Below are 23,047 nucleotides of genomic sequence, written 5' to 3' on the forward strand. Positions count from 1 at the left end.
AGCCACAACACAACAAAACACTAATTAACAAGCTCAATCCACTCATATCACACTGCACACATGATGAGTTATTCATGCAGAATATACATCATCCCGTTGATTACTTTTTTTTTTTTTATTCCAGCTTCAAAGTTCACTGCATTCCTACAACGTAGTGCTCTCCCCACCTTGCCTCCCTTCATCTTCTGCAAGCTGTCATGGTTCCCAGAGGTTTGCTATTTCAACTCATCCTCCCTCCCCTATGCTACAAATTCCATCTGCCACCATCAAAGAGCTTTCTGAAGGGAGCGAATGCAAAGGAAGAACTTAAACAAGACAGGTCAAATGAAACGAAAAGTTAAAAAAAAGGGTTTACACGCATTAGTAATTCCGTTGCACTTTTTGTTGCAATGACAAATAAAGTTCTATTCTATTGCACTTAAAAAAAAAGGAAAATGTTGTCATTTACTAAATTTTTATTTGAATAATGACAAATAAAAATAAAACAAAAGTCTGAATAATAAGACAAAAATCAATAATGTTTTAACAACAATAAAAAACAAAGTAAATGTCTACCACAGTGACATCTAGAAAGGCTTGTGTTTTCTAAATGTCACTGCCTCACATTGTATTTTATTTTCATAGGATGAAACTGTTACAATAATAGTTCAAACTGTGGCTAACTAATAATTCAAAAGCTTTTCCTTTTTTGAAGGGTTACAATTTCTGCTTCTGCATTTAGTTACACCAATATGAAAATCAGTTTTAGTGATAGACAGCTAGATCCTGCCTGTACCTGCCAACTGCCATTAAATGATGAGCAGCTGAAAGCTTTTCATATGTACCTACCTGTCTGTGTGGTCTTTGTGTGCAGCTGAGAACAGCTCTTAGCATCACATCCTGCCAACATCAGGCCATGAACAGGAGCTAGGAAACCGTCTACCAACGTCAGACGTTGCCATTAATGTTTAAAATCCACTACGTTGCCTACATAAAGTGCTCAGCCTGTGAATCAGCTGGTAAGATATAATAACAATGGTGAGGAAGGTACAACCAGTACTTGTCAGATCCATCATTCTTTAATGCTTGACTGTAATGATGAGGCAAATGAGGCAATGACGTTATGAATTAGTAGTTTTTCTAGCTCATTTGCAGAATTAAGTTAATGTTGAAGGTTTGTCACGCTTCAAAAGATTACTAAAAGCAGAGAGAAGATGTCAGGGAGGGGGGGAGAAAGAGTGACAGAAAGGGAAAAAGTAAAGACAATGTGCAGATCACAGCTTAACTAAATGTTAACAAAACAAGCAAGCGTTTCCAAAGTTGCCCTCATTTTACAAATACTGTATGACATGTCAATCTTCCCATATTCCTGCACAATTTCAATTAAGAAATTAAAATCAGAGAATCTAATTTATATATATATCAATTATTTTAGCAGTCCTGGAATACAAATCTAGTTTGTTGCAGGGAGCTTCCAATATCTTGTAATGAAGCTGAAGCTGGAGATATTTAAAAGAAGGGTGCTGCAAAAAATTAAATCTATCTACATTGATGTGTTTTAACAATTACTGTTTATTTATATTATACATTTATCAGTGGAATTAACGTGGAGCTCCACAGGGTGTAATTTTGGGTCAGTTACTTTTGTCCATATACAGTATAAAACCTCTGTAAGTATTAAAAATGTGAAAATCAGGTCACAATTCGGTTCTTTTTTTGGTACAGTAAGGGAACAAATGCAAAACATGACATTACTTAACTTTGGTGTAAAAGGAAACATAGTTAATGACATTTAAAATTAAACCAAAAACAAATAGGTTCTCCAATTAAATATTCTGAAATAAATAAAAATATGAAATAAATAGAGATATGTCCCTCCATTTTAATGGACGGAATCTGCACATACATATAATAAGGGATTGAAGGAAGTTTCAGGAGAAAAATAAGGATAATTCATGCAAACATGAACAAATATTAATTTAATCTACAGTTCAATGTTGTTGCTTTGCAGCAGCTAATAAGGATCTTACTAAACTAAACTAAACTAAACTAAACTAAACTAAACTAAACTAAACTAAACTAAACTAAACTAAACTAAACTAAACCAATGATGTCCAAAGCAACTTCCGGCAAAGTTTAAAGAGAATAAAAGTTTGCATTAGCTCAGTAAAAACTCTGAAGACAAACCAGAAGTGCAACATCAGTCCTTGTCAGCTAAAAGTTAACCATGTAGAAAGAGCACTAAACTACATTTATCAGCTTGTCATTGTTTCTGTGCTTTATTGCTCAACTCCAAACAGTTATTTGCTTCATTTGTCTCAATGAGGTTGGCCTTAAACATTTATGCAAACCTATGACCTGTTTGGTGCTGCTGTTCAACCTAGACTTTGGGCTGCCACGGCATCACCCACGCCAGATGTTTGCATATTGCAATACCCTTAGTCTGTGCATGTGTGTCTGTATTTAGCTAACCAGATGGAGAAATTGGCAGGACAAACTGACACTGACTAAGCACATGACTTAGTCTGCACATGCCAACTCCTGCATTATATCCCAAGCAGCACACAAAAATTGCTCAAACACTTCAAAGCACTTGGAGAGAATTATTACAGTGCATATGTCATTTATCTTATACTGAGAGCATGCATTGGATGATGAGTAAATGAAAGAATGAATAGGCCCAGAGAAAGACAAGACTTTCTTATGCATTCAATGTGTTAAAGCTTTGGAAAGTAAGTAAAATCAAATCTTTAAAAGAGCCTAAAGTGCAGGTTAGATATTAGGTTCAGAGACCATATGGGTATTATTTGACATAGTCAGAGAGGGCATGACGTAGGCAAGAAGAGAGGGGGGGGGGGGAGGGGGGGAGAAACTACAACGTGACACAAACAATGGAATGTAAACAGGTGATATAAATAACTGACAGCATGCACGCGCAGCTACACAATTACAAACGCACTAAACTCACACCTTAAAAACAAAAACAGGCAAAGAATTTCAAAGTGCCATTGTTTAATTCCTTGAATGTATCCTGCTTTTCCTGCTAGTATAATAAAACAAGACCACAGCATGAGAAGCTGCTGCAGCTGATCCTGGTGATTCCCAGCAGTGCTCATAGCTTTGAAGTCAAGTTCACATAGTGGTGTGTTTAACCATACAATGACCCAGTCAACTTATTCTGGTTCCAGCGATTTATCAGCTTGCACCAATGATACTAATCTCCTCTAATGCCAATAAAACCCAAAGAACTGGCATAGTTATGTCAGTTGTGCCAAAGTGTGAGTTTATATATGTGAGTAGGAGTGTCGTGCTCACAGTATGGACGTTTAATAGAGTCATCGTTTGGTTTTTTTTTTAATCTCATGGTGACTTGTATCCAGTGTCTCCTTCAGCACTTGGGACACTCATCACATGGGGAAAACATTATGCTAAATTTAGTAACTCAACGCTTGTCTTACACTCAAGAGTGAGATGCATGGTCCACAAATGAATCTAAGTGACTTTGTTGTTGTTTGCTATGAGTGACACTCCAGCTCAATAAATCAAGAACCTTATATTTAGAATCTAATGCAAGCCCATACTAAATTCCTGTCAAAAGTTTAAATCATGACATTACTTCCCAGCTACAGTACTGTTCAATTTAGTAATGAGTCACTACTTGTTACTAAAATTTGATAGATGAAATTGCCTTTTTTTAATTGTGATAGCCTTGTGAAGAAGAAAACTACAGTTTTTGTCACATAACTCAAAAAAAAAAAAAAAAAAAAAAAAAAAAAAAAAGCTGAAATAATGTAACAGGTTCCTATTTTCTCTGTGTGCTACCTGTTAATTTTGTTTTATGGAATTCTTCCTTCTAGATTTTCTTTGCAATCCTGTGTATGATTATACTGTATAAGCAGTTTATATTTAAAATAAAGGAGAAAATCAGTCATCTTCTGTTACTTTTGGGAGGTTTAAACTACTGTTCAGACAGCAAGTTGTAGTTAGTTTCATATATCACACTAATTAGCCAATACATAACAAGAGAAAAAAGTTATGCTGTAGTATTATATATTTTAAGAAGTAAATGTAAGCGTGATTACCTTTTAAAATTTACAGTTTTTAAATAATTTATCAGAAGACAGGCAGATAGGCTGAAAGGCAGATGATATGCAGATTTGGTAACTGTGTATGATCATTTTTACTTTTATAAAAGACTTTGATGAGCTCTGAAATTATCTTTCAAGGCTGCATAGTGTATTCAGAGAGTGAGTAGTGTAGGCAGTGTTGCAGATGACAAGACAAAACTTCAAGGAAAAAGACACAGACAAACCACACTGCTCAAAAAAGGGAACACACAATCATTAGCATGTACCTCAAAATCAGTCATACTTCTGAGATATCAATCTGTCCAGTTAAGAAGTAACACTTATTATGAATCAGTTTCACCTGCTGCTGTATAAATAGACACATCAATGCGTGCTGTGGCAATTAGGTTTGCAGTGTCTCCCAGCACAGTGTCAAGAGCATGGAGGAGATACCAGAAGACAAGCCATTATACCAGGAGATGTGGAGGGAACCGTAGAAGGACAACAATCCAGCATCAGGATTACTATTTTGCCGTGGAGAATATTCTACTGCCTGCAACATCCTCCAGCATGACCGCTTTAGCAGTGTGTCAGAGATGGTCTGGGGATGCATATCCTGGGAGGGCAGCATAGACCTCCATATACTAGCCAGAGGTACCCTGACTGCCATTAGGTACCAGGATGAGATCTTCAGACTCACTGTCAGACCAAATGCTGCTGCAGTGGGACCTGGGTTTCTTCTGATGCATAACAAAGCTCGGCCTCATGTGGCTGGAGTGTATCAGCAGTTCCTGTATGGCAAAGGCGTTGATGCTATGGGCTAACCTCCCTGTTCACCACCATCCACCATTGCCACGTTGCACCACAGACTGTCCAGGGTTTGACTGATGCCCTGATACAGGTCTGGGAGGAGATCATTCAGGAGAACAGCTGTCACCTCATCAGGAGCTTGCCAAGACATTGTAGGTAGTGCATACAGACACATGGAGGTCACACATCCTACTGAACCTCATTTTTAATTGTCTTGATGAATTTTCACAGAAGTTGGTCAGCATGTGATTGGATCCACTTTTGTGATGACTATGATTCTGAAACTTGACCTCCATGGGTTATTATGTTGATTTCCATTGATCGTGCTTATGTTATTTTGTTCAACACATTCCACTATGTAATGAATAAAGATTTTCAACTGGATTATTTCATTCATCAGGTTCTGAGATGTGTTGTTTAAATGTTCCCCTTATTGTTTATAGTAGTGTAGTTACCATAAACAAGATAAAACAGAGAGGAAATCCTTAGGAATTCATTTCAAGTGGGTGTGTTAAGATTAATCTGCCTTGTCAGTGGATACTAGCTGTGTTTATTCTTGAGATGCGGAAAAAGTTGATTTTCAAGAGATCATTAATGTAATATTTTTGTTACATCTGATTTGTAATAAATGTCACAATCTGCCTACATACAAATATTTAATAAAAAATTGCTGCAATCAAGCTATCTAATTTTCCAACCTCAAAATATGCATTAAAGAATGCTGAAGAAACATGAAAACAGAGATAACACACAGCCCTTGTTTGTAAACAGCATGGGATATTTTCAGAAAAGCATTTTCAGTTGCAGATTATTGGAAAGGTGTTCATGTCTGAAAAATGCTTTAGTACACAGTCGATGCAGAATGTTGCTGCAGAAAGTCACATACTTTGCTGTTATTCTTCCTTCACCCAGCATTTATCAACTGTGAGTTTTATTCATCTCCCACCATTAAGATTTTCTATTTCCTGCATTTTAACTTTCTAATTTGTTTTTGTCCTCAGGCACCATATCCCACACCAAGTCCTAACTTTGCTGCTCACACCCACTTCTTGGATTTGAAGCAGATGTAATTGCAGACTGTGTGTACAAGCCAGATGCACCAAACCTCTGCACGGTTACCACTGGTTACCACCTCTGTGGCCCAGAACACAGCCTCAGTCCGCAGGATCAATCTATGAGCATAAGTCCTCCAGGGATGCTTAGACAGACAGCTTAAAGAAAGAAAGAAAGAAAGAAAGAAAGAAAGAAAGAAAGAAAGAAAGAAAGAAAGAAAGAAAGAAAGAAAGAACAAACACAAATTTAAACAGTGTGATTATAGTGTCTATAATCACTCTGGTAAGCCTTTAACTACATAGAAACATCTCCAAACTTCTACTCTCGGCTTGTAATGCGGTGGGTGCTACAACTGACATAAAAATTCTGCAGGAACTACATTTTTTCGAAGACTCTTTCAAGTAAGTGTGACAGAAAAATGGCTTTTAACAACACCATAGGTACAATGTTGAGGGTTACTCGGGCACAGAGTACTTCCAGGGTAAACCCTGGTGCAGAAAACTGATGCCACAAATGAAGGCTGTACAGTGGTAAGCTTGAGAAGGGCACAGTCTGTGTGTATTTGCTCAAGCTATCACTGGCTGCTTTGTGTTTACAAATGTTTTAACGGTTGTTGAGGAAGACCAGGGCTGCGTTACCGCAGAGCTCTGTGGAGACCATTTTAAGATTCGAAGGAGGCGGTGTGGTTAAAATGTTTGATTGCTGGACTTCACCTAGTTGCTGATGTTTTGTCCTGGGACAAATACAAAAAAAAAAAGCCATGGAAATCTGCAGCGATAACAGCATTTGCAATGGTCTGTGCAAAAATGCAAGTCAAAAAACCAAGTATAATAAACAGAGGTGGAAACTGTGTGATTTAAGAAAGTGAACACACATTCCAGACATTACTGACAGTTTGTATATATATATATATATATATATATATATACATATTGCTTTCACTATGTTTTACACAATGTCATTACAAATCACAAGATATCTACACTGGCCCACAGCACAGATGGTTGCAGAGTGTGGGCCTTTGTTAAGCATTGTCATGCAGGTGTTAAAAGTAGGTGGTCAATGTTAGAATTAACATACAAACCTAATTAAAAAAAATTAAAAAATGTAAATGTTTTAAAAAAAATCTCTTGTTCATCTTTTTTTGCCTTCAATAAAAGTAGAAATAAATCATTGTCATAGTCTTCAATGACCAACTTCATACACATAAATTTAAATTATGATACCAGCACCACACTTATAGAAAAAAAAAAACAAGGGAAAAGGTAAAGGGACGGATGCATGTTTACTGTTGCACCTCTCCTTTCAAATGATACTTTTTGAGCTTTTAGGAGCTGAGGACACTAATTGCACCAGTTTTCCAAGAAGAACATGTGTTCATTGTTGCTGAATACGAGATATCGATATTTGTTGTTTGATTCTCTACTTAATAAAGTGTCATATATTTTCATTTACTGGACTGTAGGCAGTCCAGTCAAGCACACACACTCTGGTTATATAAAGGCACACTATTACAGTATAAGCTAAGGCTGCATGAGAGTCTGACTGTCCTGCTAAAATAATCACATTCCTCTTGGAAAAAAGCATCATCATCATGGTAGCATATGTCTTTACAAAATTACAAAAAATGCTTAGGCATCAAAGGTTTCCTCACATACATTAAGTCACTCGTCACATTGACACTGATTCCATCACAGATGCTGTTTTTTACAGCAAAAACCCAAGTATAATAAACAGAGGTGGAAACTGTGTGCTGTAAAACCAGACACTAATTTCTTCCCAAAAGCAGCTGAAGTATAGGTAGGTAGGTAACTTTATTGATACCTGAAAGTAGACTGGATTGCAGTAAAATCCTTTGTACAAGAAACAAAACACAATGGCCACATGTGCATGAGTTTTAATTCCCCTTCAATTCAGAATAAAAATTAAATCCTCTTTAAAATCACCTTGTAAACACCTAATTCTGAATGAAAATTCCCATTCCGAATTAAACTTAAATCTGAAGTAAGTGGCTGGTTTATTCTGATTTTAAGTCCGAATTGAATATTAACATCATCATGTATACATTCATTCGACTTTAAATTAATTCCAGTCGTTCTATGCCTACTTGTTCCCTTGTCCTGTCGCAATGACAGTACGGTACGGTACTCCCTTCTCCTCCCCAGCAGACCAAAGTGAAGTATTATGCTAGTGTCAAGCTACTGCTTCAAAACTATAATTAAAAGCAAAGCAAAAATGGTTCTTATAATGTGGTTTTCCATGTTGCAGACCAAAATAAAAAGAAGTAGGAACTGGAGTTTGTTTTCTTCCGGCTGACATAAATACGTCATCTCTGACCCCTGTCCAATAAGAATCCTTCCCAACCCACAGATCTTAAGCAGAATTTAAAAAGGTAATTAAATATGTTTCCCATGTAACCTTAATTTGGAATTTCTATTCCCATGTAAACTCAAAAGAGAATACTTTAATTCAAAATTATTTAATTCTGAGTAATCAATTCTGAATTAAGAAACATCATGTAACTGTGGCCAATAGCAGACACAAAAAGACAATACAAATACAAATACACAACCATAAGAGAGTGGGTACTCATCTCATCTACGGCCAGGACATCCGCACATTAAAAAAACTTAAACTTTTTTCAAAAAAACATAAAAGAGTAATAAATAAATTACTAGAATAAAAGAAATGCTAATATATATATATATATCTATATATATATATATATATATATATATATATATATATATATATATATATATATATATGAACTGGTCACCACTGGTTTAAAAAATAACAAAAGAGAAGACCAAAGAAGGAGTCAAAGTGTAATAAAAAAATAAATAAATAAAAAATTTAAAAATTAAAATAAAGAGAGAAATTTCTTCAAATTGATCACAATGGAATGATGGCTTCTCATGTAAGATCTAAGGGCATGAAAGTCACATAGTGACAACAGTACTTCTCATCCTTAGAATATGCACCGAAATGTCCACTGAAACCAACGTTCTTTGCATTGGGAAACACTTTTTAGAACTTGATTATGATTCTTTGACAGACTTTGGTACAAAGTGGTAAGTCACAACCCATCCTTCCATAGAAATACTAAGCCTTTGTTGAATTTATACTTAATCGTGGCGCCTTCACCTATTATTCTGCTGATTTTATAAACCTGAATCATCTACTTGTATACTTGTATACTTGGTTGTGGAGGGCTGTATATTAATATGTTTAGGCAGGAAAAATGTTTAGAGAGAAAATCATCCACCAAGATCAATACTGTATTTTGCAGTTTAATTAAGAGTTATCTAAATTTGGACAAAAATGTATTGGGTTATACTTTAACCATACACCAACTCTCCATCAGTTTCTGGAGTTTCAGCTTGGTAGCTTCTGCATAGTTTTCTCAGCAAACAAACAAACAGGCAAAAACAATGATCAGACTCAGCTCTCATTTTGATGCAGAAAAAAATACTTATAACTTTTAATTCAAAGAAATAATTGTTTTAATGTAGAAATATTTTTTTAAAAAAGTAAGAAATATAGAAAAAAAATCAAAAGCATATTAAATGAAAATGCTTTCCATCTTTCACCATCTTTAAAATCTTTGCATAGCGGATGCCTAGCAGTCAGCTATCCATTAAGTCCAAAACAACTGCTTTTACATTAAGCTGATCAGCAGCAGGATATTACCCCCATAACAATCAAGAAGTGTAATGTCATCACAGAGGTTGTTGCACTTCAGAAATTGACAGCAATGAGCAAAATTAGCAAAAAGAAAAAATGAGTTTTAGATCTGTATATTTAACCTGACAAAACACTGAAATAATAATGGCACACTGTTCCAAACAGAGTAATCCCCTTTCAGAGGAAGAAAAAAACATGGTATGCTCTGAACTTGGCAGAAAAGACTAGATGAGTTGGCATTCTTTAGTGGATTCCAGTGGTATGTCTGCAGCTGTTTTTCACTAAAACCATCATAAAAAAAAGAAGTTTCCTTGTAGTATTGTTACCCTGTTCAAGGATGCCATGAAAATGTGGCAAAATAACCAATGACAAAAAAAGCTTCCTTCCACCAGTGCTAAATTCTAACCAGTAATGATATGTGTTGATAAAAATGTCTTTGTTCACATAAAAACCAGCATATTCTTTACCCATTTTCATAAAACTAACTATTAAATGTAGTCTACACCAGAACTTTTTCTTTAAGCTGAAAAATAAGCAAAGCAAGTACTGTAGTTCCGTGCTAGCACATTACACCATGTGATCAATTAAACTACATCTAAGACACGTCATGCATGGTTTTCCATAACATTAATGGCATGATGAGTTTGCACACTTTCATGCTCTTCATGCTCTTTTCAAACGGAACACCAGACAAATGTTAGCAGTACAAAAGAGGAGATAATGAGACATATTTTACATGTGATGAATGCACATGCAGCACATGGAGAATTTGCAGGCCTTATACTGTTTGGCTCACCTCTTAAAGAAAGTAAGCAGATGCACCTGCTGTAAGCACACACATTTGGTTTATAGTTACTTGCCAAAATGTGCAATCAAAAATGAGTGAAACTAAATAACAATTTTTAATGCTTTTTTTTTTGCATTTGATATTCTGTATTGTTAAAGTCATGCAAACTTTAACTTGTCTTGTCCACCATCAAGCTTAGCAAGCAGAATGATGGTCTGGCTTTGCCAGGGGGAGTTTAGTGGATATAAGGCTCCTTTTGATAATCTGATTAATTATTTAATTAATTTAATCTTATTTATTTATTTTGAATTATGGAATATATGTAATCTTGCCGGACCTGACCAGAGGGGACAGAAAAAGGAGGACAGCGAAAAGAAGCAAAAAGGAAAGCAGACAGAAGAAAGAGACAAAGACACAACAGACAGAAGGCAATCACCCTTCTATGCAAGCTATCACCAGACAACCAAATGCTACACCTGTACAAAAGCACAACAGAGAATTTCCTAGAGCTTTTACCGGTAAACTAAGCTGACAATCACCAGAAGTTCCTAAAAAGATAACCAAATCAACAACAAAATGAAAAAAAAACAAAAAAAAAAAACATGTATCACAACAACCAAAGTACCAGATACACACTCCCAAAAAAATACCTACACAAAAGTAGCTCTTACTGTATAAACCCACTGGATGACTCAGTGACTGTGTCAGCATGCAGAGTACGAGGGATGAGGAATGATCAGAGATGAATGTGATCATGCAAATGTGACCACACTTCTATGGAGACTAGAGGCAGACTAGGGCGGCCTGGAGCACAAACCCCAGCCACCCCACCACAAAGACCACCCCAAACCCATCCAAAGGGTGGAAGAGGAGAGCCCCAGCCAGAGCCCCCCCACCAGCCACAGAGTACAGGCCCCAGCAGGCCAAGATCGGCAGCTGCCAACCCTACCAGGCACCGGCCATCCAGGATGGCCAGAGTGCAGGGCCCAGGGCCCCAAGAGCCCAGGAGCTGACCCCTCCACCCCCCTTTCTTTTTAGACCAAAGTCCTCATCAAAATCTGCTTTTTCTTTATTTTAGTCTAAAGAAACTGTTTTTAAATTAGGAATTGTGGAGCCAGATATTTAATTGCATTCATTTTTTAAACAAGAGATAGCCTTACTGAAACTGCACCAGTTCCAAATTTGATAAAGGTTGGAGCAGTAAATGGTTGCTTCTAAATCTTTTAGAGGTTAGCATCAACCAGTAATGCATATATGGCAGCATCAAGCTACATTTTCCTCATAACAAGTAATGCAGTTGTCTTGACAAAGTCATCAACAAAAGCAATCTAATCTTTGCAGTTGCTGCTTCTTCACTGAGAATTGCTGTCCTGGAAGTAGACCTTACAAGACCTTCGTTGGCCTAGGTTGTACGCTTTGCCAATTTCACATAAATCCTGTTGCAGTTGCTTTAACCAACGGCTGAAGATATCTGTCCATTTTTGTTCAGTCAATTCTGTGAGTTTGTGGATGTTACAAAACACATTATGGGTTATTTTAAAAACATTATCTTTTATTATCCCGGCCGTGTTTTTGGCCATTGTAAGTGGTAAATTATATAAAAATCTGGCATGTCTTCTCAGCCACAGCATTCTTTCACCTAATTAATCCAAATGGTCCACTGACAACTGGGTTGGCAGAACATCCTGCATCGTTCTGTCCCTGGACTTTGACAGCGAAGCTGCAGCCATATGTTTACCCTATTGCTATTGATCACCCACCAGATCGACAAGCCAAATCCGGAAGGTGCTCAGTGGCGAACATTTCCACATGTGTCTGAGCAAACACAGCATTCTGCAACTGATGTCTGACATAAGACAAGATAAGAAGTGTCAACAACATGTTGAGCACAAAACCTGAATCACATGTTAATATTTGATGGGGTGCACGTAGATAGTCTGACGAACTATCTGAAGAGTGATTACTTTCCCATCACCTACATATTTGTCTTGATAAGAAGGAGCAATAACTACAGGAACTCACCTGATGATGTCATGTGGTTCTGGTCAATAAGAAAGGCAGATCCTGGAGAAGGCAGCCAATCCAGGGAGGAAATCATGAGTAGAAGCAGGAGATTGGGCGAGGAGACTGAGATGACCATGATGCTGGGAAAAGACAGTAGGGGGTAATGAGAAAGGGACAGAGACACTGTGATTATATTTATGAGCTAAACTGCCCATGATGATGACATGCCCATGTCAAAAGACCCTTCTTCCTCCACTCCCTCTCTCTCCTCTCTATCTTTCTTGCAGCCATACGAGCACAAATTGTGGTTGACATTTATTTTAAGCTAGAGCACTTGAAACCTAATACGGAACAAGGGTATAATTAATTATCATGCCAAACTGCCTCTGCAACTTTGGAAGTTAGATCTAAAAAGGCTGTTTGTGTATCTCATATTTGAAATTGTGCATTTTCAAACAGACCAGATCTACATGATCTCCAGATTCAGGTGGGAGAGCAGGAAAAGTAATTTGAATTAGACCATGATCATGTTACACATCTCCTAATAATTAATGAAAGACAGAAAGCATTTCAGGTTGTTAGTTTATTTTAAAATTTATTTGAATCAGTCAAAGTTAACCACAATGAAAAAAAATCACATTTTTTTCACTTTATGGAAAAAAAAGATTGCCATGAAGTTGAGAAGATTGGAGCTAATTTCAGGTGTAATGAAGCAGGGGAACACCATGGAGGGGTTGGCAGTCCATCTTGGGACTAATAAAGAGCAAACAGAGGAAAATTACCTAAACTTCTTCTAAGTTCCACACAGAAAGGTCCAAACAACATAAGCAAGTATGTATATGTATATATTGTGTGTATGTATATATACACACACACAAAGAAGCTTCTTGCTGTGATGCAAAAATCTTAGAATGATCTTTGATGAAGGTCACTTCGTTTTGTAGTTTTGTCATTCATCCCATTAGTTTTTCAGATTTTGAAAAAAAAGCTAAAAGTATAAAAAGCAAAATTTTCTGATTGGTTGAAGCAAAGACTGAAATGTTTGGCCATAATTCCCATCGCACAAAGATATATTCATTTATTAACTTTATTAGTCTCATCCCTACAGTCACACATGGCGATGACAGCATTCTTTTGTGGGAATTTTTTTGTTTTATATACAGAACAAACCTGGAAGAAAGGCTTTTTCACAGCTTTTAGGATTTCTGTATGGCATACATTACATTTAATAAGAGAGAAAAAAAAACAGCAAGAAATAAACAATGACAGAGAAAACTGTCTAGAGTCCAGACCAATACTTACTATAGTTAAGTTGCAAAGAAATTCAGTCTGGTCTCGCCACTTTCAGAAACATCTTCAACATCAACTTGAGTGCTTAGATCTATATGAATGATAGCTGGTTTGGCTTTTGGATGTCCTGATTCAACAGCAAAATGCAGTTTAATATATAAAGGATGGAAAGATGTTGAAAATTTCTAAACAAAACCTGAAACACACATAGCCTCTCCTCCAGCCTGTCGACATACACCTTTTTTTAAGTACTACTTGTACAAAAATAGGGACAAACTCTTCCTGGTCAACAGAATGGTGTTGGCGGCTGAGTTCTACAAGTTAAGTCCAACCTCTAAATATAGGCCAAACTTTCAGTCCACACCCTTGGCTATTTACAGCTGTGTCTCCACAAGATTTCTGGGCAGCCAACTACTCTGAGTGTAAAGGTTAGGTTTCTGCCATTTTCCCCAGTTCTGATGCAATCTAACAAAGTAAGATGTAACATATCAAAGTCTCACTTATCTTATCTTATCTTATCTTATCTTATCTTATCTTATCTTATCTTGTCTTTTTTTTTTATTTTTTTTTTTAGCTTTAGCTTTTTAGCTTTTTTTTAACTTGTAGCTAGGGCTGCAACGATTAGTCGACGTTGTCGACAATAGACGACAATAAAAATAGTCGACAACGAATTTAGTCATCGACTATTGTCGGCAAAAAAAAAAAAAAAAAAAAAACTACAGAGTGAGACATTGTCTGCTAATCCTATCTCTGCTGAGAGTTGCACATGCACAAAGAGGGGAAAAAAAAATACAGAGTGAGACATCGTCTTCTTTTTTTTTATCTCTGCTAAGAGTTGCACATGCGCAATTAAGTCCGCCAGGGGAAAAATATGGTGGTGGACCAGGGAGGAAAACGGCAGCGGAGAACGTTAAAAGTCTGGGATAACTTCACATTAAACTTACAAAATAAATTAAATACATGTGAGATTTGTAAAGCGGACCTTGTGTACCACGGAAGTACGTCTGCAATGCTCGAACATTTAAAGAGGAGGCACGTCGGACTTACTTAACAACCTCATGCAAGATTTCAAAGCTGAAAGTGAAATATGATCCATATATAATAATCATGAGATACATAATTCCGATTGGTCGAGTAGTCGTTTTAATAGTCGGTGACTAATCAACCATAAGAATAGTCATTAGTTGCAGCCCTACTGGTAGCAATATTTCTGCTGGGCAACTGACAAGCCTGGACAAAGCTTTGCAAGATGGAGTGGTGAGAACATGCTTAAGCAAAGATCATGAGTCTTTGTAACATAATACTTAAAAATGACAAGTTATCTCTTTTTAATTGTCTTATTACTACTAAAAATCTAAATAATACACAAAAAAACTTTAATTTCTCCAAATGTTAACCATAAGAAACAGCTTTTTGGAACAACTTTTTCACAATGTAAGAAAATTCTGTGATGCCTTGCCCCTGGGCAATAAAATTTTCTTTTACTGTAGAAATTCAGTCAGAAATGTGTATGTTGTATGTGTGTGCATGAATGAATTCCAAGTGTCCAGAGATAATGCAAGGCCAAGTTATACAATGCAGGAATTCATGGTAGAGAGCTGTCCGGCAGCAGACTCATCTGCCCTGACTAAAATTCTCTTACTATTGCTCATTTTCTGCAGTTGTCAACTTAGTCTTGCTTTTAGATCCCATCACACTGACTGTCTCCATCTCTATTCAGCTTTAATAACCTACAATTAATCATTTTTCTCTTCCAGCTGAAGGGCTACTATTATAGTAATTGGTCCTTTTCAGATTTCTCCAGAAGGATTTAAGTTAATTATATTCTTTTTCTTCACATTGTCTCTTCTTTCATTATTAGAAGAACTAAAGTGAAAGAAGACCGTGCTCTCCAACATGTGACCACATCTTAATCCTATAGTCCCCCTCTTTTTCATGCAAAAGCATCTGTGAAAGGCCTGGCACGGCTGGTACTTCAGCTCCATCTCATGCACGTTTGTCCCTCATTGCTCTCCTTCTCTTGACCAATAACAGGCTCCCAGATTCACAGGAAGAGCTGCTGTAGCCAATCAGAAAGGAGGGAGGATCGGTCCAGGCCTCTGTAGGTCCCTTGGTAAACATGTGCGATCAGCTAGCCTCTCTCTACCTCTGCCCCAAAACATGCGCATGCATGCAACATGAGCACATCAGTAACACACACACACTCAGATGCACATCTTGGCTTAGCACTTCACTGCCAGCAGAATGCCTCTCCCATGTTTTCCTAGTTCTTTATTAATCATCTATGTTTGTTCAAAAGAAGCTGACAAGGGGGGGAGTGAACAGATGGGATGGTGGTATAAAGGTGAAGGCAAAGAAAAAGAAAGGGTAAGGGGGTAAGAGGTTGCATCATATCACCAAGTCCCATCTATAACTGAAGAAGGAAAACATGTGCACACACACACACACACATGCACAGGAGCACTGTTGCAAGCCCAAGTTTAGCTTGAAGTTCCTCCAGAGAGAATTCAAGGAACAGAAAGATTGTGAGGATCTGCATGCCCTCTGTTGTTTGCTGCTCATTACACATTTGCTGTCTGCACAGCTAGTGGACTCAATCTGTTGGTTTTGAGGGGAAAAAATCGAGTGGCGTGTGATTAATGGTTTTAAATTTCACATTAGCAGCATCAATTTACAAATCTTTTTTTTTTTTTTTACAATAGATTTTTATGCAATTTGGAAAAGTTGACTTGCCTCCTCTGGTTTTCACACTGAGGACATTTTCATGTTGCAGAGGAACTGCTGGTGTACAAAAGATTCTTAAATTAGCTTTAAAAGTCATTAATCAATAATTTGGCTAAAAATTTTAACTACTTCTAAGGCAGTCATTGCTACATACAGCTGCTGACCAAACTCGTAAACAACAGTAGCAACAATGTGGGCTGAAATGCTCAATAAAGACAATTCAGCCAAAAAATACCATACCATAAAGTAGTCATTATGGAGCAAACTACACCTCAACTATGTTAGGGTTATGTCGATTTAAAGCTTTGACCTAAGTTAATTTAAGGGTGGGAAAGGAAATTGGCCATTGCAGAATTATTACAGATGCTGCAGCACCTGGGGTAACTGTCTCACACACATATTATATAGCAAACATGTTTTTCATGTGTACACTTGGCTTTTGTATCAGATACTTTACGCAGATTAATAACCTTATAAAACGCCACTTAAGTGTGACGATGCATTATCGCTAAAGTAGAGAGTCTGTTTTATACATTTTAATGAGAGTGAACTTCATTTCTGCAGAAGGGCATGTCACATGGGATTTGATCTGATTTTATTGAATTATTGAACATCAACCTTTTAAAATATAACAAGTTTATAAAAACATTATTCTGCTTTCAATCTACTTCTGTTTTCTGTGCACACAGTGGACTTCATTTATGCTGAAGTTAGTACGTAGTTGGGTTGAATTAGGACTATTAGACCGACTTATTGGATTTTTTTAAACTAATGTTATGTTATGTCGTCTAAAGATTGTCAGCCCTATTTTTATATATATATTTTCGAGATACATATTTTCATTTTTTCCCTTTATGTAAATGACAGGAAACTCAAACTTTAACTTTCAAAAAATCCTTATTGATTATAAGACTTGGGTTTTATTAGGTTTATTAAGCACAGAATAGTCCAGATTCTTCCAGGACAGGTGGAAGTACGAAAGTAGTTTAAATCTTTGAAATTGTTTTGAAATTTGTTTAATTTTTGTTATTCTGGACACAGCACTTCTCTTTCTTACTGAGGTTCTGTTCAAGTTTTTTAGATTTGTATTTGAGAATAACATAAAGAGTGTGTTGTATTTACTGACACTCTTGGGGGTAAATTTGCAGATTGCAATCAATTCAACACACTGTGGAAGAATAAATTGGAGGAAACCTGACAGGTTTACCATGAAATTTTAGCTGGACTTTGCTTTTTGTTTCATTTCTGTTTGCTGTGGTCTGCTAAGATGTGGTGCTCTAGTGAGACAGCCAATATTCTGAATTCCATATTGCAGAAGCTTTAAAAGTTTAACTGAATATTTTTTTTGTACCCAATTATTTTTAAATCTTGAAGAAGGACTCCATATTTCATTGACATCATGCATGAGGATGGGCCTATAGACAACAAACAGCTGTAGCATTGTATAGGAGAGCCAGTGGAGGTTAATAACAGATAAATAAGATGCTTCTCCATGATACGTATAGCTCCAAAATGAGTCAGTTTCTTTCTATCGAAACAATAGATTTAAACAAAACCTTTTATCTGCAGGAGACTTAGTTTATATTTAATTAAATTACCCAATTACTTAATTATGTTAATGAGTATCATTACATACTCATTAACATAATTAAGCTGCGTTATGATGTTTTAAAGCACAAGACTGAGCAAGCTACTCTTTCTGTTCAAATTTATTCCACTTTGTCACATCTGGAATGGTTTGTTCTTTTGGTTTTGTTTTTGTTTTATTTTTTGTTGTTTTTTTTACATTAAGTTGCAACCTCTTCAATGAAGCCAAGCCTATAAATATCAAATCTATATCTTTAAAATAGAAAGAAAATATCATCAGAATTCAATACACTCAAAGTTACATGAGACTTTTTGTGACTTTAAGCAGAACTAGTGGGATGTGCAATGCCTCCAATTATCATTATTATTTTTTAGGACCTTTTGTCTATTTCTTTAGCTCCTCTCATTACAATCTATCCATCACAACACAATCATGATGCTCATAGTACAAATCAGAGCCCAGATCACACTTGTCCATATTGAGAACTAAAGGAAGACTTTAAGCAGTTTCGTATGAACATTTTAATTATTTTGGACATTGCCTGTGAATAACTAGCCAAGCCTGCACAAAATTCCAAGCTATATATGGTGTGATTTCTCAAGTAAAGCAAGACAAAGGAAAGGAGGGATAAAAAATCAAAACACAAAAAACAAATAAGCAAAGATATCATTACAGTTAATGATAAGCAGAGTTACACTGAATTGAACATCACCACCTGCATGACAACCCCTTCCACAACATCTATACCCTTTTCCAACAGCCTTTTATCACTAACATAAACAACATTTGAGTAAACATACCACTTTAGCATGCGCTTTCATTTTAGACCAGATGCTAGTGAGGAAAAAGACATGATTGGTTGAGCCACTCAGAGCTGGGGCCTAAAAACTGCAGCTGCTCCTGACAGGTCTTGGACTGTTTTTACAAAGCTGTGAATGCATGAAAAAGTGTTTGAGACTATATGCGAGAATGCATGCATTTATAATCCGTGCATGTGCGCTTGTGTGCGCTCTCAGCTATTCAAATATGGCTACTGGATTGCTCTAATGTCTCGTACTCTTATTTCATAAGAGAGTATGGAAAACTCAGAGTCAGCACGCTGGCATGAGAAGAGTCTCTGCTGGAAGCAGATCAGGTCACACATCTGCAAACCCTGCTTATGTATGTGTGTATGGAAGGCTAGAGAAGTAAAGGAGTGGGTGCATGTATAGAATCAAGTAAAAGGAAGAACTGGATATAGCAAAAGCATTAGCCTGAGTCCAGTAGAGACAGAGATGTTTGCTACACAGGCCTGAAAATTGATTTTTGAGAAAAAAAAGTCTGCTTTGCAGAATTCCAGACTATGTTTCTGCATGTCCAGACATACAATAGTTTGTCTCAGATGCTAAGTAAACAGCTAGTAAAACTTTTACCCCGAAACTTTAAGTCTTTATCTGCTGCATGTGTTCATTCCACAAACAATAAATCCAAATTTCTCTGAAGTAAACCACATCCCGAGTTATATGAAAAAAGGTTTCAATGACTGACTGAATTTCAACAGTCAAGACTGTAGAACTCAGTCCTTCACAACAAATACCTTACTATATATCAACCTACTTGTGTGAGCTCAGCAGATGTGAAAATGCACTTCTCTAATTTGCTTTTAAAGCTGCTGTTTTTTCTGTATGTTAGACACACACATAGGTACACGTGGACATTTGTGGTTTTCAGAGCTCTGTTGAGCTGTCAAAGGGTACTGAACATTACATTTGTGCTTTTGTGTACTGTAGCCACAGTGAGACGGAAACTAATGGGGCTAATATCATCTAAAACTCCTCGCCTCATCTATTAAAATATCTCCTGGCAACTGGTGGATGGTGCTGTGGAACTGCTGCCATTGTGAATGTTCTTTGTGTTTTTTTTATGCATTTATTCTGCAAAAATGATCCAACAACAAACCATCACATTAAGCTGCATTCTGATAAATATTATTCAACTTAAGCTGGTCACACCTATAACGCCAAAGAGATTGCTGGCGATTTTCAAATCAGCTTCTGCACCAATGCCATCAGTTATTGGTAACAAAAATGAACAAATATGACAAAATATATAAGATTCAACTGAGCAATAAGCATCTTTTCATCCTCTTTTATCAGAGAAAAGAAAAAAAGAACTACTGGTTTAAGAAACAATTACATTATGCTTATATAAAATTTAAACTGCCACAACAGCTAAATTTCACCAGTAAATTTGGATAATACATTTAAGAAGTTGAACAATGCCTTGTATGAGGCTCATTAGAAAGCAGTATCAAGCCTTATTAAAACAGCAGAGGTGGAAAGGTGTTTGCCTGTAGATTGTGCAACAATCGATCATTCCCTGATGAGGAACTTGATAAATGATGACGCACATAATAACTTAGGATTCCTTTATAACCACTTGGGATGGCAATAATTTCCCCTTTGGCTTTATGTAAAAATCATTTGTGTGAGGCTAAATTAAAGCCATTGATTATATAACACATTTCTAATTTATAGAAAATCTCTATCTACTAAGAATCAATCAGTTTTAGCCGCTGCTATTATTCTGCTGATTTTCATGTTTCGTATCCAATCTATGAATTAAGATTAAATGGATTTTTAAATCAAATGAGCATTTGGAAGTGCCTGCCATTCACTATGTATGCAAAAAGACTGCATCCATAATAAATAAATAAAAAATTTTAAAAACTCATGGCTGTCACTCCATCCCAGAACAGCCAACTCTTTCAACTCTTGCAACTTGCTATTGCAAAAGTCGAACAACTCCACAGCCACCCACCCTATTTTCCCTTTCTTTCTATTTTTCCCCCCTAGTCTGTTTTGCACAAATGTAAGTCTTTTACTAGTGTGCAGTGTCATGCAACATACTTTGTATACATATGTTGATATTAATAGTCGAACAGACTGAAGAGAGAAGTATGATGTGTGTAAAAAAAAAAAAAAAAAAAAAAAAAAGTGATAAAGCTTCGACTCCTGCGTACGCGACATTTAAGAAAATACTCAGATGAACACAACAGACGACTATTTAAAAACGATGTCAGAACTCACCTATAACGAAGTCTCGAGCTGGGAAAAACTGCAAGAACGGCGCAAGTGGACTTTTCAGAAGTTAGTCATCAGATGGTCTGCGCCAGCACCAGCAGGCACGAGCCCTGCTGCTTCACTTCAGCCAGTTCGGCGGGGCTCGGCTCGTAAAAGCTCTCTCCGCTCACGTTTTTCACATCACCAGGTCACCGAAGGGGCTGCGAGCTTTCCCCTCGAAAAGCTCTTTGTCTTATTCTAGACTACTTGGAGCTCATCGTCGAGCCCACTTTAAGGGATACACACGCACACTGCGAAGCTGAAGCGGAGAAAATGATGTGTGTTTCTCACGGCTGTGAGGCGCCCTCATCCGCCAACAATCCAGGCTGTTCTGTGAGGAGGACCACAGAGAGGGACAGTCAGGAGGACTAACGGGACAAACCTCCAAAGTAACCCCCCCCCGTATTTATTTATTTATTCGTATATTTATAAGTTCTGTAGCTAAGGAATCCATTAGAAATATTCATTTTAAATACTTAAAATACTTGAGGAGTTAGAATTTTAGTCATACACAGGACTGTACTGTTCATTCATTCATTCATTCATTCATTTATTCATTCATTCATTCATTCATTCATTCATTCATTCATTCATTCATTCATTCATTCAGTCAGTCAGTCAGGCAGTCTGACTGAATGAATAAAAGGGCATTTATATTCAAACCTGAGACATGAGGGCCATACTATAAAAGGAATTTAAACAAAAATTTAAGTGTACTTTTAATCAAATTTTATTTAATTTTATGTGTCTTTTTGTGTATTTTTTGTTGTCATCGAACCATTATAGGTATTTGTTTCTCTTTAAGGTCTAATTTAGATAGAAGAGCTATTCTTGCAGGGAAGCAAAGTCAAGTTGGTTAACAATATAATCAGTTTTGACATGCAAATAAAATTCAGTGACAACTTGGTTGCCTACAAATTAGTCAGTGTGGGCTCATGTGGAGGGTCCAGTAAAGAAATAACATCACAAAAGGCTCGCCCACATTTTCAGCTGTTAATATCCACCCTTTGACATGAGAGTCACTGGTTGGAACGCACGTCCTGCTTCTACACAAGAGAAATAAAACGCATGCACGCACGCACACACACAAACACACAAACACGAAGCCCCCAATTGTAGCTGCATGCTTGCAGTTTTACTGTGCACAACTGACATGTTTTTTCCCTTGTCTAGATATGACTTCCCATCGATCAATTCAAAGCAAACAACCATCAGCGAGAGCAAAATCAATGACTTTATTAAAGCCAAAGCAACTGAAGTAGTCTGTCATTTGGCAGAAGTGCATCCTGTAAACTCATCTTACTTCAGACAGAATAAAAAAGATGAAGTCAAGTCATATGTCATCGTATAAAACAGGTTGGTCAGACATGTTTTACAGCATACAACCTCATGTTATGATCATGATAGAAAACAGAATAAACTAAAACAGATTAGTAGGAAAGAGAGAAAAAAAGCCTGTTGAACACACAGATATACTCTAGATGTGTATACAGAGGAAGGCTGTGTTCATGTATATCCCTAGTCTCATCTTTTTCCCTGCACTTATGCAGTGTTGACATAATTTGTGATGTGATGGGGAGAAATGGAATTGGCTTGTCTGTGCTGAGCAGAGCTGTCCTTGTATTTTTATATCGCTGCCCCCTTCTTGTTTACAAGGTCTACAAGTTATGAGTTAGCTTTTCCATGTCATCCAACTGCAGTGTACATAAAATACTTGATAAAAAACCAGTGCTGCTCTTACACAACATAAATACTCAAATAAAGTTCTGACTGGTAGTGCAGAGGGATTACTTCTTGAGATTTAGAAGTGTTGTATATCATCATTCAATATGCACAATAATAACTTAATTACATTTTTCTGTAACCAAGCTAAGATTAATCCAGTATTACTTTACTGACTTTTCACAAGACACTGTGTGACATCAATTAAAAAACTGAGAAACACTTGCTAAAAACC

The 23,047-nt window shown here is 36.7% G+C and overlaps 1 protein-coding gene across 1 annotated transcript in view; it reads right to left on the reverse strand.

The window, feature by feature from the left end:
* ghra (growth hormone receptor a) overlaps nucleotides 1–21,406 on the reverse strand; it is a 35,969-nt gene extending 14,563 nt beyond the window's left edge. The window contains exons 1-2 of the mRNA XM_041999296.1: nucleotides 21,058–21,406; nucleotides 12,406–12,527 (exon numbers count right to left, since the gene is read on the reverse strand). Coding sequence (XP_041855230.1) covers nucleotides 12,406–12,523 — 118 coding nt within the window. The 5' untranslated portion in view covers nucleotides 12,524–12,527; nucleotides 21,058–21,406. The remainder of the gene's footprint in view (nucleotides 1–12,405; nucleotides 12,528–21,057) is intronic.
* Between the last annotated feature and the right edge of the window lie 1,641 nt (nucleotides 21,407–23,047).

The sequence above is a fragment of the Melanotaenia boesemani genome, chromosome 11 (genome assembly GCF_017639745.1).
Source record: "Melanotaenia boesemani isolate fMelBoe1 chromosome 11, fMelBoe1.pri, whole genome shotgun sequence".
Classification (NCBI taxonomy): domain Eukaryota; kingdom Metazoa; phylum Chordata; class Actinopteri; order Atheriniformes; family Melanotaeniidae; genus Melanotaenia; species Melanotaenia boesemani.